The sequence below is a fragment of the Panthera onca genome, chromosome D1 (assembly GCF_046562875.1).
Source record: "Panthera onca isolate mPanOnc1 chromosome D1, mPanOnc1 haplotype 2, whole genome shotgun sequence".
Taxonomy (NCBI): domain Eukaryota; kingdom Metazoa; phylum Chordata; class Mammalia; order Carnivora; family Felidae; genus Panthera; species Panthera onca.
Window position 1 is genome coordinate 57,394,899 of NC_138348.1, and position 12,096 is coordinate 57,406,994.

At 41.0% G+C, this 12,096-nt stretch overlaps 1 protein-coding gene, 1 non-coding gene and 1 pseudogene across 6 annotated transcripts in view; 1 reads left to right on the forward strand and 2 right to left on the reverse strand.

Annotated features, from left to right (window-relative positions):
* Window positions 1–10,177, forward strand: part of PAAF1 (proteasomal ATPase associated factor 1) — a 37,671-nt gene extending 27,494 nt beyond the window's left edge. For 3 of the 5 annotated variants that reach the window (XM_078433106.2, XM_078433105.2, XM_078433108.2), the window contains 2 exons: window positions 1,141–1,223; window positions 5,458–5,907. In XM_078433106.2, coding sequence (XP_078289232.2) covers window positions 1,141–1,223; window positions 5,458–5,535 — 161 coding nt within the window. In that variant the 3' untranslated portion in view covers window positions 5,536–5,907. Of the gene's footprint in view, window positions 1–1,140; window positions 1,224–5,457; window positions 5,908–9,237 lie in introns of those variants that run through there. The other 2 variants (XM_078433107.2, XM_060605664.3) reach the window with 2 other exon arrangements.
* On the reverse strand, window positions 3,867–4,871 carry LOC132676917 (tetraspanin-3 pseudogene; annotated as a pseudogene).
* A 1,014-nt stretch (window positions 10,178–11,191) lies between the features above and the next one.
* Window positions 11,192–11,264, reverse strand: TRNAK-CUU (transfer RNA lysine (anticodon CUU)). Its single transcript has one exon. It is a non-coding gene; the product is annotated as a tRNA-Lys (tRNA).
* Between the last annotated feature and the right edge of the window lie 832 nt (window positions 11,265–12,096).

Below are 12,096 nucleotides of genomic sequence, written 5' to 3' on the forward strand. Positions count from 1 at the left end.
ATCCAGCTTCAACTATTACCAATTTATGGCTATTCCTGTTTCATCTTGTTTTGCCCATTCCCATACAATCTCCAACCCTTAATATATTTTGAAACATATCACAGACATTGTATTATTTCACCTGTCAATATTTATCTCTAAAAGATAATTCTTTTATTAAAAAGATGATTTATAATAATAACATAAGAAAGGATACAGTCTCCTGTATGCTGTTGGTTGGGATATAGATTGATTAACAAATAACTTAAAATAAAATTGATTAACAGATAGTTTTGGACAGCAGTTTTTCAAATTTTAAAAAGCTTGAAAAGGTTAATTAAATCAAAAAAAATTTTTCCCGGGTTCTATACAAAGTCACAGTGTGGCTCAGAAAAACTTCATGCATAAAGGTATTCTTTTATGCAATATGCTCTCAACCATGTAAAATAAAAATTTTCACAGAAAAGATTGGAAAATAACATTAAAATATTAGCAATGATTATCTTTGGTAGATTATGGGTGATTTTTTTTTTACTTCTGTTTCATTTTTAAAGTTTTCTTCAATTAGCATGTACTATTTTTATATTAAGTAAAAAAAAAAAAAAAAACAAAACAACAAAAATGACCTCATTCAGCAGTTTATAGATCATCTCAAGTCTCATTTGTCCACATTCTTTTGAGAAAATTAAGTTTAAAAATTAGATATGCTTTTATTTTCTTGTTATAACAACTTTGCTCCTTTGCCTAGTTTTATGTGGTCAAATTTATAGATTGAAGAATAATTTGGGAGCACAGATTTTTCTTAAAATATTTGTGTAGACAAATTCTCTGTTAAAAAATCCTTGTCTAGGATAAGTTTGTAATCAGACATATAACCCTGCAGTTGCTTGCTCTGTGCCTTTGGCAGGTATTGCTAATCAAAGACGGCCCTTTTTCCCACTGAGCTTGCACTTGGCCTTCAAATCCTCTAGCTCAGCATTCTAGGCAACCACTGTAGGTCCTCATATTTGACCCATATAATGAGATCTATTTGCCATTCTCAGTCTTGGGACAATCTTCTTTCGGCTAGTGATATACAGAAATAAACTAAAATACTGGAGCTTAAACTCCTTTGCATGCAGCTTTCTCTTCAGTTATCTGATTTTTTCTTTTGCCTTTTAGGTGATGGAAGCTGTTTCATTGTCCAGCAAGACCTAGACTATCTCATTGAGCTCACTGGGGCTGACTGTGACCCTGTGTACAAGGTACAGGCCTGGGTGATTCTCACCTGGGATCTAAGGCTTGTGAGGGGATTGAATCCAGCTACTTGGTGGGCATTCAGGATGATAAAATACTTAGGGGTGAGATAGAACACAGAAAGAGTTTTGAGTCAGAAGTGGTTTTACATCTATAAATATTAACTGTCATTATTATTATTTAAAGTTCACTCATTTGAGGGGCACCTGGGCGACTCAGTTGGTTAAGTGTCTGACTTCGGCTAAGGTCATGATGTTGCATTTTGTGAGTTGGAGCCCCATGTCGGGCTCTGTGCTGACAGCTCAGAGCCTGGAGCCTGCTTTGGATTCTGTGTTTCCTCCTCTCTCTGCCCCTCCCATGCTCATGCTCTGTCTCTCTCTGTTTCTCAATAATAAATAAACGTTAAAAAAATTGTTTTTTAAAGAAATAATAAAGTTCACTCATTTGATTAGAGCGGAAAGAGAAAAACAAAAGGGGAAATATCTATTGACCAGACATTCTGCTGGATGTTTGGATGTTTTACGTGTATCATCTTGTTTTGTTGCTATTATTCTTAAAGTATAGGTATTATGATTTCTCTTGTTTTTATACAGTTAATACATACCTGTAAAAGTTCAAACAGTACAAAATTATAGACTTAAAAGTCCCTTATAAGAACTTTTTAGTTTTCGCTCTTCTTTCCAGAAGTAAGTAGCATTAATAGTTCGGCATGTATCTTTCAGACTATTTTTGGACAATCTGTACTTACATCTTGTGTTTATGTATTTATGTAAATAATACAGTTTTATTTTTAGTTTGTACATAATTGGGATCATTCTATATGTATTGTTCTGTAACTTTTTTTTTTACTTAACATCTTGGAGCTCTTTTCAGATAAGTGCGTATAGATCCACTTCATTTTTTTTTTTAATGTTTTATTATTTATTTTTGAGAGAGAAACAGAGCATGAGCAGAATGGGGGCGGAGAGAGAGGGAGACACAGAATCCAAAGCAGGCTCCGGGCTCTGAGCTGTCAGCACAGAGCCCAATGCGGGGCTCAAACTCATGAAATGTAAGATCATGACCTGGGCTGAAGTTGGACATTTGGCCAGCTGGGCCTCCCAAGCGCCCCTAGATCTGCTTCAAAAAATTTCTATGCAGTGTTCTATATTGTGATTTAACATACCATACAAGTGAGAAAAGTGAGATTCAGAGTAGTTGAAAAGTTGCCTTAGGTCCTGTAGCTATGGATCTGCAAATCTGAGATTAAGTTCCCTCCAGAATTCTTGCTATTTCCACTAAATTAGTGGTTCTTGACCTTTGAGTTTCAGGCTTCTTTTTTTTTTGAAGGGTGATACATCTTGGATTATATTTTTCTATTTACAACTGAGATCCCATCTACGAACTATTTTGCTAGTCTGCATGGGTACATTAATCCTAATGAGTTTAGATTTATGATGAGTGGACTCAGTTATACAACAAAAAAGACACACACGTTGTTTTAACATTTATTTATTTTTGAGACAGAGAGAGACAGAGCATGAACGGGGGAGGGTCAGAGAGAGGGAGACACAGAATCTGAAACAGGCTCCAGGCTTTGAGCTGTCAGCACAGAGCCTGACGCGGGGCTTGAACTCACGGACCGCGAGATCATGACCTGAGCCGAAGTCGGCCACTTAACCGACTGAGCCACCCAGGCGCCCCACACACGTTGTTTTAAAAGAGCACATATGTTATGCTCCTCCTATAAGGCCAGTTTTCATTAATAAACACTGGTTTCAAAGCTTAGTCTGATTTTGAAGATGAACCAAGATACACACTGTATGATTCTAAAATCTAGTTTAGCCATTTTGTACAGTTGCTGTTTTATTGGACTACAATATATGTTGTTTTAAAAGGACGCTGGGGGCACCTGGGTGGCTTAGTCAGTTGAACATCTGACTCTTGATTTTGGCTCAGGTCGTGGGATTGAGCCCTGCATCGGGCTCCATGCAGAGTGTGGAGCTTGCTTAAGATTCTCTCTCTTCCCATCTGCCCCTCTCCCACTCACATTCTCTTTCTTTCTAAAAAATACATAAGGCCCAGGTCCTCCTTTAATTTTCCCATACTGTTCAGCTCACAAATGATTCTGAAATTAGAACCTTCAGTGTTGTACTTAAAAACTTAGGGATGTGGGGGGCACCTGGGTGGCTCAGACAGTTAAGTGTCTATTTTATTTTATATATTTTGTTATTTTTGAGCGAGAGACCATGAGTGAGCAAGGGGCAGAGATAGAGGAAGAGAGAGAGAACCCATGAGGGGGCAGAGAGAGAGAGAGAGAGTGAGAGTGCAGAGCCTGAAGTGGGGCTCCAGCTCACCTAATGCGGGGCTCAGGCTCACAAACCTGAGATCATGACCTGAGCCAAATTTGGATGCTTAACCAACTGAGCCACCCAGGCGCCCCAATCATCCAACTCTTGATTTCAGCTCAGGTCATGATCTCATTGTTTGTGGGATTGAGCCCCACTTGGGGCTCCATGCTGTCAGCTCAGAGTCTGCTTGGGATTCTCTCTCTCCTCTCTCTCTCTGCCCCTCCCCTGCTTACAGGCACGTGTGCCAACATGCTCTCTCTCTCTCAAGATAAACAAATTTTTTAAAACCTTAAATGTAAGAACGTGGAGAGTCAGATAGAACAAGGGAAAAGAAAGTCATAGGTCGGCATACGAAGAACCAAGCTTCTGTGTCCCAACACCTGTGTTACGTGTGGTTTAACTAAATGAACACAGGAGGCCAACAGCAGTAGACCTGCTTGATTCACCTTCCAAATCCGAAAAATAAGACTAAAAGCTCAGGCTTGCGATTTCTGCTGTGCATAATTCCACCAGTGACGAGGACCTCATAAGCCAGATCTCTACTCCTGCACAATATGATGCGTGCACACAGCCTGCCTAACAGCTGAATCGCTGGAAGTGCCAGCACTGCCCAGATAACATGCACCATGATTTCTTGCAGCTTTTTCACAGCAGGAGCCTCACATCCCTCAGCATGGAGGTTGGAGGAGTGGGCCAACCTGCCGTTATAGCTGCTGGCTGTCTTTTGGTTTATTTGTACCAGTCTCTATTTCTCCAGTATGATTGGTTGGTTCCATTGTAGGGTTCCACTGAATGCTGTGATCAACCTCACTTTCCACCTTAGCTCTGTAATCGTATCCCGAAACTGCTACAACTGCTATGACAAAAACCAAGAGTAGGATGATGACAGACATGGCAAGTCTGCAGCAGCTTTCCTAGATTGTGGCACAGCAGCCAATCAGCCCAAAAATGAAAAGTCGGGCTCCACAGCTGTGATCACTGCAGCAGGGAAGAGAGGATATACATCTGCAAAGTAGTGGTCAGAGTCATCATAAGTGATGAAGACATGGGCTTCCACATAGCGCAAAATGCCAGCTCCGCCTGAAGATGAGGCTGAGAAACACCAGTCCTGGAGGAGGATGAGCAGCTCCGAAATCTTGGAGGAGATGATGCTGCACTGGCCCATCCGTGGTGCCGGCAGCCTACTGGCACCATGCGCACACCAAGTGAGGTGGCAGGGGCAGCCGAGCCTCCCCACTGGGAGCTGCACAGCCTGAGCGGTACTCACCATAGCCCCCAGTACCACTGCACAGCCCCAGCAGTGCCTCACTCCTCCTCAGACACATATTGAGAACTTCTTTGAATATAGTTGTACAAGGTTCAGGGATACCCTGGCCCACCTATGGATCATCTCCTTTCCCAGGTACAGACCCTCTGCCCTCAAATATGTACCACACTAATAGGTTTGCTCTCTACTTGGATAATTCATTTCTCTGTTCTGTAGTCATAAGTACCCTGAACCTTCACCAGCTATTTTTAAAATACCTATCATGGATATAATTCTCCTCTTGTCTTTGGAGTTGGTAGAGCTTCTTAGACTCACTTGTACTAAAGGGGGTCAATGACAGGGCTCTTTATTTTTTAATAAGTTTAAAAAAAAAATTTTTTTTTAACGTTTATTTATCTTTGAGAGAGACAGAGCACGAGCGTGGAAGGGTCAGAGAGAGGGAGACACAGAATCCGAAGCAGGCCCCAGGTTTTGAGCTGTTAGCACAGAGCCCGACGCGGGGCTCAAACTCACGAACTGCGAGATCATGACCCGAGCCGAGGTCGGATGCTCAACCGACTGAGCCACCCAGGTGCCCCAGGGTTCTTTGTTTTTGAAATGGAAGAATCCCAGGCTTCTTCTGAGCTGTGAACTCTTGTGTTCCAGGTAGCCACATGGGAGAAGCAGATCTACACATGCTGTCGAGATGGTCTTGTGCGACGCTATCAGCTCTCTGACCTCTGACTCCTTGGAAAGAGGAGTCCCAGTTAATGAAAACGATTGGCCCTAGTTGACAAAGAGAATAATCATTAGTCCTTCTCAAGGACCATGGACCTTTATTGTCTTGGGCACCCTTGGGAAGTCACAGAAAGTCAGCTACATTGGCCCATGGAATATGGAATATCATTCCATGATAAAACCAACTGTGAACTAAGTAAGAAGCTCACATATGCTCCATATATAAACTCACCCCCAACAACACAGGGCAAGGGTATGGATGCTTACAGTTTGCTCTTAACACCATTTGTGTTAATTGTTTACAGTGACCAGAGGACTAAAGCCTGTTCTCTGAAGGAAATAAAGAGAATGTGTTTGAAGGAGTCTGAATTTGAAAAACTTGGTTAAATATTCTTTCTCCAGTAGAGAGTCATTCAAGTTGATTGAGTACCTGTCTTGGGCACTTCCTGTGGACCTGGCCATAGAGAAAGACTGCTTGTTAGCAGTAAATATCCTATAAGCAGCAATCTGGGAAAGATTCTTACACAGGTAGGGAAACTGTCTCAGTTTGGGCAGGGATTTTCTGCTACATGTGACTTTCAGTCCTAGGCAAACTGACATGGTTGATCATCCCAAATACAGGTGATAAAAGTTGAATCCTATCATTGTAAAGGCAGTGGCTGTCCAAGTGTGGTCCCTGGAACAGCTGCATCCGTATCATCTGGAAGTATGTTAGAAATAGAAATTCCTAAGCCCCACCTCGGCCCTAAATCAGAAATTCTGTGGGTAGAGCCAGCCAAGTGATTCTGATGCATGCTAAAGTTTGGAACGTAGAGGAAGAGATAGTGAAGGGCACTTTAGGCATAGCTGGAACACGGTGCTCGTAGGATGGTGAGGCTGGTCTTTAGGAGATGAGGCTGCAGAGGTTGACAGGACCCAGATTGAAAGGGCTTGAGTGCCAGGTAAGAAGCTTTAATTTCATTTGGTTCACGAGAAGCCCATGGAAAAGTTTTAAGCAAGGGTATAACATGGTCACCTCTTTTTATTTTTTTCCTAAATATAAAAATGGAGTCATAATGTATATATTCCATGTTTTATTTTCACTTAGAATCTCTGAGTTCTTTTTAACTTAGTACATTTAGACCTTTGTACTTTTTAACACTTTCCAGAGTATGAATACCTTATCATTTACGCTTTAGAAATTAGACACTTGGGGCGCCTGGGTGGCTCAGTCGGTTAAGCGGCCGACTTTGGCTCAGGTCATAATCTCGCGGTCCGTGAATTCGAGCCCCGCGTCGGGCTCTGTGCTGACAGCTCGGAGCCTGGAGCCTGTTTCCGATTCTGTGTCTCCCTCTCTCTGACCCTCCCCCGTTCATGCTCTGTCTCTCTCTGTCTCAAAAATCAATAAATGTTAAAAAAAAATTAAAAAAAAAAAAAAAGACACTTGAGCTGGGCAGTGTAGGCTAAGATCTGGATTTATTTAAGGGGAAAAAGCCAATTCCTGGCTGGAATAATAGTATGGCTCACAGCATGTAATCTTTATAACTTCACTATGACATGAAGGTAGTGAAACTCCGATGAATTGATTTGCCAAGAGTCATAGAGAACAGGAACTTGAACATGTTTTATCTTTAAATCCATTTTTTTCTACCTGTTGTGTATGCCTAAATTGTGAAGATAAAATACTGTTATTTGTTGAGTATAATTGGGTATCTACTCTATTTTGGGGACTATATTTATATATTTAATCCTCATAACACTCTTAAAAAGGAAATGGTATTGTTTTTTTTTTTTATAGACAAGGAAACTGAGAGTCAAGAAATTAAGTACTGGGGCACCTGGGTGGCTCAGTCAGTTAAGTGTCCAACTTCAGCTCAGGTCATGATCTCACAGTTCCTGAGTTCAAGCCCTGCGTTGGGCTCTGTGCTGACAGCTTGAAGCTTGGAGCCTGCTTTGGATTCTTTGTCTCCCTCTCTCTCTCTGCCCCTTCCTCACTCACATTCTGTCTCTCTCTCTCAAAAATAAACAAACATTTTAAAAAAAGAAATAAAGAAAAATTAAGTACCAAACCCTTGTTTTGGACCTTGCTTGGTCTGTCTCCAAGGCCTGTGCTCCTTCTACTATACCACATGGTCACAAGACCTCTGGGACTAGACCAGTTTCATTTAAGGAGTGATTTGTGATAAGGTCAGGTAGACCCAAAGGGACCTGTTCCGGAGCTCAGAAACATTGGATCCAAAGAAGTTCAAAGGGAACCTCTAAGAAGTCAGATGAAGAAGACAGGATGAGGGAGGATATGGCTGAGTTCACATAGCAGGTGTGTCTGAGTTCCTGTTCCAAGATTCACTCTTTTCCACTGCCATCACATCCATAAGCCCCTTTTCATAGGTCTCCAGAGTTGATATCCTGGTTGTGATGGATGCAGCGATCCTTGATAGCTGCCCTAAAATCCAGATTCAAACAGAAAGAGCAGAGGCCAGCTCTCAGGTGCCAAAAGCCTTGTCTTCGCTGAATGGAATATCCCCAGTATGCAGCAGACAAAGCTTTTTTTTTTTTTTTTTTTTTTTTTTCCCTTTTGGGTTGAAGAGTGCATTCTGGGTAAGGAAGGATGGACAACTCCCTTCTGCAGCTGTGATGGCCCAGGGAAGCTCCATCTTGTTTCCTGGCTTTCAGATGCCCCCTTGTGACTAATTGTGAGAAGTGCCTCTTTCTGAGATCTGGAAAGCTATCAGTGGCATCAGCTACCGAGCGTATATTCGGTGCCAGGCACAGTCTTCACAATAGCCTTGCAAAGTAAAGGTTTCTTTTTCTTTTTTCTTTTTTAAAATTTTATTTATTTACTTTGAGAGAGAGAGAGACAGTGCAATTGGGGAAGGACAGAGAGAGGGAGAGAGAGAATCCCAAGCAGGCTCTGCACTGTCCATGCAGAGCCCAGTGCTGGACTTGGTCCCACAAACCATGAAATCATGACCTGAACCGCGATCAAGAGTTGGATGCTTAACCAACTGAGCCACCCGGGTACCCCGTAAAGGTTTCTTTTTCTTGAACACGTCTCTTTGTGGATACATTTTTTTCTAATTTACTTTTCACTTTGAAGTAATTTCACACCTTCAGAAAAATTGCAAGGATATAGTAACTCTATGTTTAGCATTTTAAGACCGCCACCTGTTTTCCAAGTGGCTGCACCATTTTACATTCTCAGCAGTGGTGTATACAGGTTCTTATTTTCTCCACTTCCTTGCCAATACTGCCGACACTTGGTTTGTCCATCTTTTTTATTATAATCAGTTGGTTAAAATGGTGTCTACCAGGTTTGTCCATGGCAAAGTTAGTATTTTGTGGAGAGCTACATTGAGACTATAAATATCCTATTCCTCATACAACTTGCATCATTTAGTTTCAGCATTTGTTGATTTCTGTCTGAGCCAGTTATTCCTACTACAGTTGCCAAAAGGCGATTTTATAATTTCATCATTCTTTTTCATTTATAATTTGCTTTCTACTATAAAGTAGAGCTTTCCTTTTTTCCCCACTTATTTAATTACCAATTCACTCATTCATCATAGATCTATTAGTGTGGACTACACATAGATTCATATTTTATTCTATGGATTATAATCCATTATTACTATGATTTCTTGTGGTGGTTAAATTGTCCCAGCTGAGCCAGTGGTAGCTCCTTCAAGCTGGATCCTATGTCCTTTTGACATGTTTCTATCTTTCTTTTAGCACTTCCATATTTTCTGATACTACAAGATATTCAAGCTTCATCTTATACTTCCCCACCCCAGTCCTGGAATCAGTCATTTGTCTAGATGGCTTCAGTTCTTTTTAGTGGAGAATGGATTTGGAAATCAAGTCTGGGCACTATATGGATATTCTTTGTTTTGGGGGTATTGCTTCTAGTCCCTACCAGTGGACAGTACATATATGTCTATATTTCTACATCCAGCATTCTAGATATACACTAAAGTTCATGAGTTCACATTGATGTCTCCCAATTCCAGTCCAACTCCACTGGGATTATTCTAGTCTGCATACATACCTCCTTCCTCCAAAAGTGAGAAACTTGGCTCTTATAATCCTCAATATTTCACTTATTTGCTCAATACTTCTCTGACAACTACACAAACCACCTCCCCTTTCACTCCAGCCCCTGCACACTTGGTGCCCCTTACATGGAGTCACTCCCTGCATTCACCTCAGCCAGTCCCAGGCTGAGCAAGGTTCTCACCCAACCCTCTGGGTTTAATTTTTAATAACATCTTTTTTTCTGGTAATAAGAGTAAAATATGGCCAATCACATGAAAAGATGCTCAACTTCAGTGGTTAAATAAATGGAAATTAAAATCCACAAGAAAGCTCAGAAATGCAAAAAATAAAAAATAATGCCATATTTTTACTTTACAAAGAGGCAACTGTGGCTAAGAAATCAGTTTAAAGGGGCGCCTGGGTGGCTCAGCTGGTTAAGTGTCCGACTTCAGCTCAGGTCATGATATGGTTCATGAGTTTGAGCCCCGAATCAGGCTCTGTGCTGACAGCTCAGAACCTGGAGCCTGCTTCCCATTCTGTGTCTCCCTCTCTCTCTCTGCCCCTCCCCTGCTCATACTTTGTTTCTCTTTCTCTCTCTCTCTCAAAAATAAATAAAACATGTTAAAAAAAAAAAAAAGGAATATTCTTTATTGAAGGAATGTTGCCCCTGTGTGCCCCTCTCTGTTTAGTATTCTCTTGCTTTTATTTATTATTTTACTTACTCACTACTATGCATGTACTTGTTAATATTTAACTAGCTCACCAGAAGGAAAAAAGTAGCCCTGATAGCATTTGCCACTTTGTTCCAAGCTGTTACAACCAGCTCCAGCACAGCAATCACTACATGTATTCCTAACAACATATTTATCTTTTCATGTTTTTGAACATTATATAAGTGGCATCATTTATGCAAACGGTATGTATTTGTGTGTGTGACTTATTTGCACAAAGGCTGTATAGTATTCACTGTTAATGCTGAACATTTGGGTGTGCGCATCAACTTTGCAAGGGAATGTCACAGTTTTCTGATGTGGTTATTCTTTTTTTTTTTTTTTTTTTTAATTTTTTTTTTCAACGTTTTTTTATTTATTTTTGGGACAGAGAGAGACAGAGCATGAACGGGGGAGGGGCAGAGAGAGAGGGAGACACAGAATCGGAAACAGGCTCCAGGCTCCGAGCCGTCAGCCCAGAGCCTGACGCGGGGCTCGAACTCACGGACCGCGAGATCGTGACCTGGCTGAAGTCGGACGCTTAACCGACTGCGCCACCCAGGCGCCCCTCTGATGTGGTTATTCTAATTTACACCGACAAAATAGCAGTGTCTGAGAGTTCCTTTTTGTTTTACATACTCACCAATTCTTGATGTCAAGTTTTTATTTTATTTCAATTTTCTTTTAAATTTCCTCTTTTTTTAAATTTTTTTAATGTTTATTTAAACATTAAAACTCGTGAACTGTGAACCTTGAGATCATGACCTGAGCCAAAGTCTGATACTTAACCAACTGAGCCACCCAGGCACCCCTCAATTTTCTTTTAAGGTACGTGTGTGTGTGTGTGTGTGTGTGTGTGTGTGTGTGTATTTTTATTTCATTTCATTTCATTTCATTTCATTTCATTTCATTTCATTTCATTTCATTTCAGTTAGGCTCTATGCCCAACATGGGGCTTGAACTCACAACCCTGAGATCAAGAGTCACATGCTCTACCCACTGAGCCAGCCAGGCACCACTGAGGTCTTTTTAAAAAAAAATTTTTTTTTTAACGTTTATTTATTTTGAGACAGAGAGAGACAGAGCATGAACAGGGGAGGGGCATAGAGAGAGGGAGACACAGAATCTGAAACAGGCTCCAGGCTCTGAGCTGTCAGCACAGAGCCCGACGCGGGGCTCGAACTCACGGACCACGAGATCATGACCTGAGCCGAAGTCGGATGCTTAACCAACCGAGCCACCCAGGCGCCCCTGAGGTCAAGTTTTTAAATGTTTGCCAGTATAGATGTGAAATAGCATCTCATTGTGAACTTTAATTTGCATTTTTTGTTTGACCATCTTTTTATATTTCCTGGCTATTTGTTTTTCATTGTAAAATGCCTATTTATGCCTTTTGCCCATTTTTCTTTTGGGGCTTTTTGTGTGTGTGACTTTTCAGGTTTTCTTTTATGTTTCTTTGTTTAAAATATAAAATACAGGGGCATCTGGGTTGCTTAGTTGGTTAAGCTTCTGACTTTGGCTCAGGTTGTGATCTCACAGTTCATGAGTTCTAGCCCTGCATCCAGCTCTCTGCTGTCAGCACAGAGCCCACTTCAGATTCTCTGTCTCCCTCTCCCCCTGCCCCTCTGCCCCCCTCTCTCAAAAATAAATAAACATTTTTTAAAAATCGAAAATAAAAGAAAATATAAAGTACAAATCCCTTTCACTTTGGAGCTTGTCTTTTTACCATTTTTCTTAGTGGGGTAGAACCTAGCAATCTTTTCCTTTTTGGTTATGCTTTTTGTGTCTAGTTTAAGAAATACTCTCTGTACGGGTCATAAAGATCTTCACCTATACTTTCTTCTAA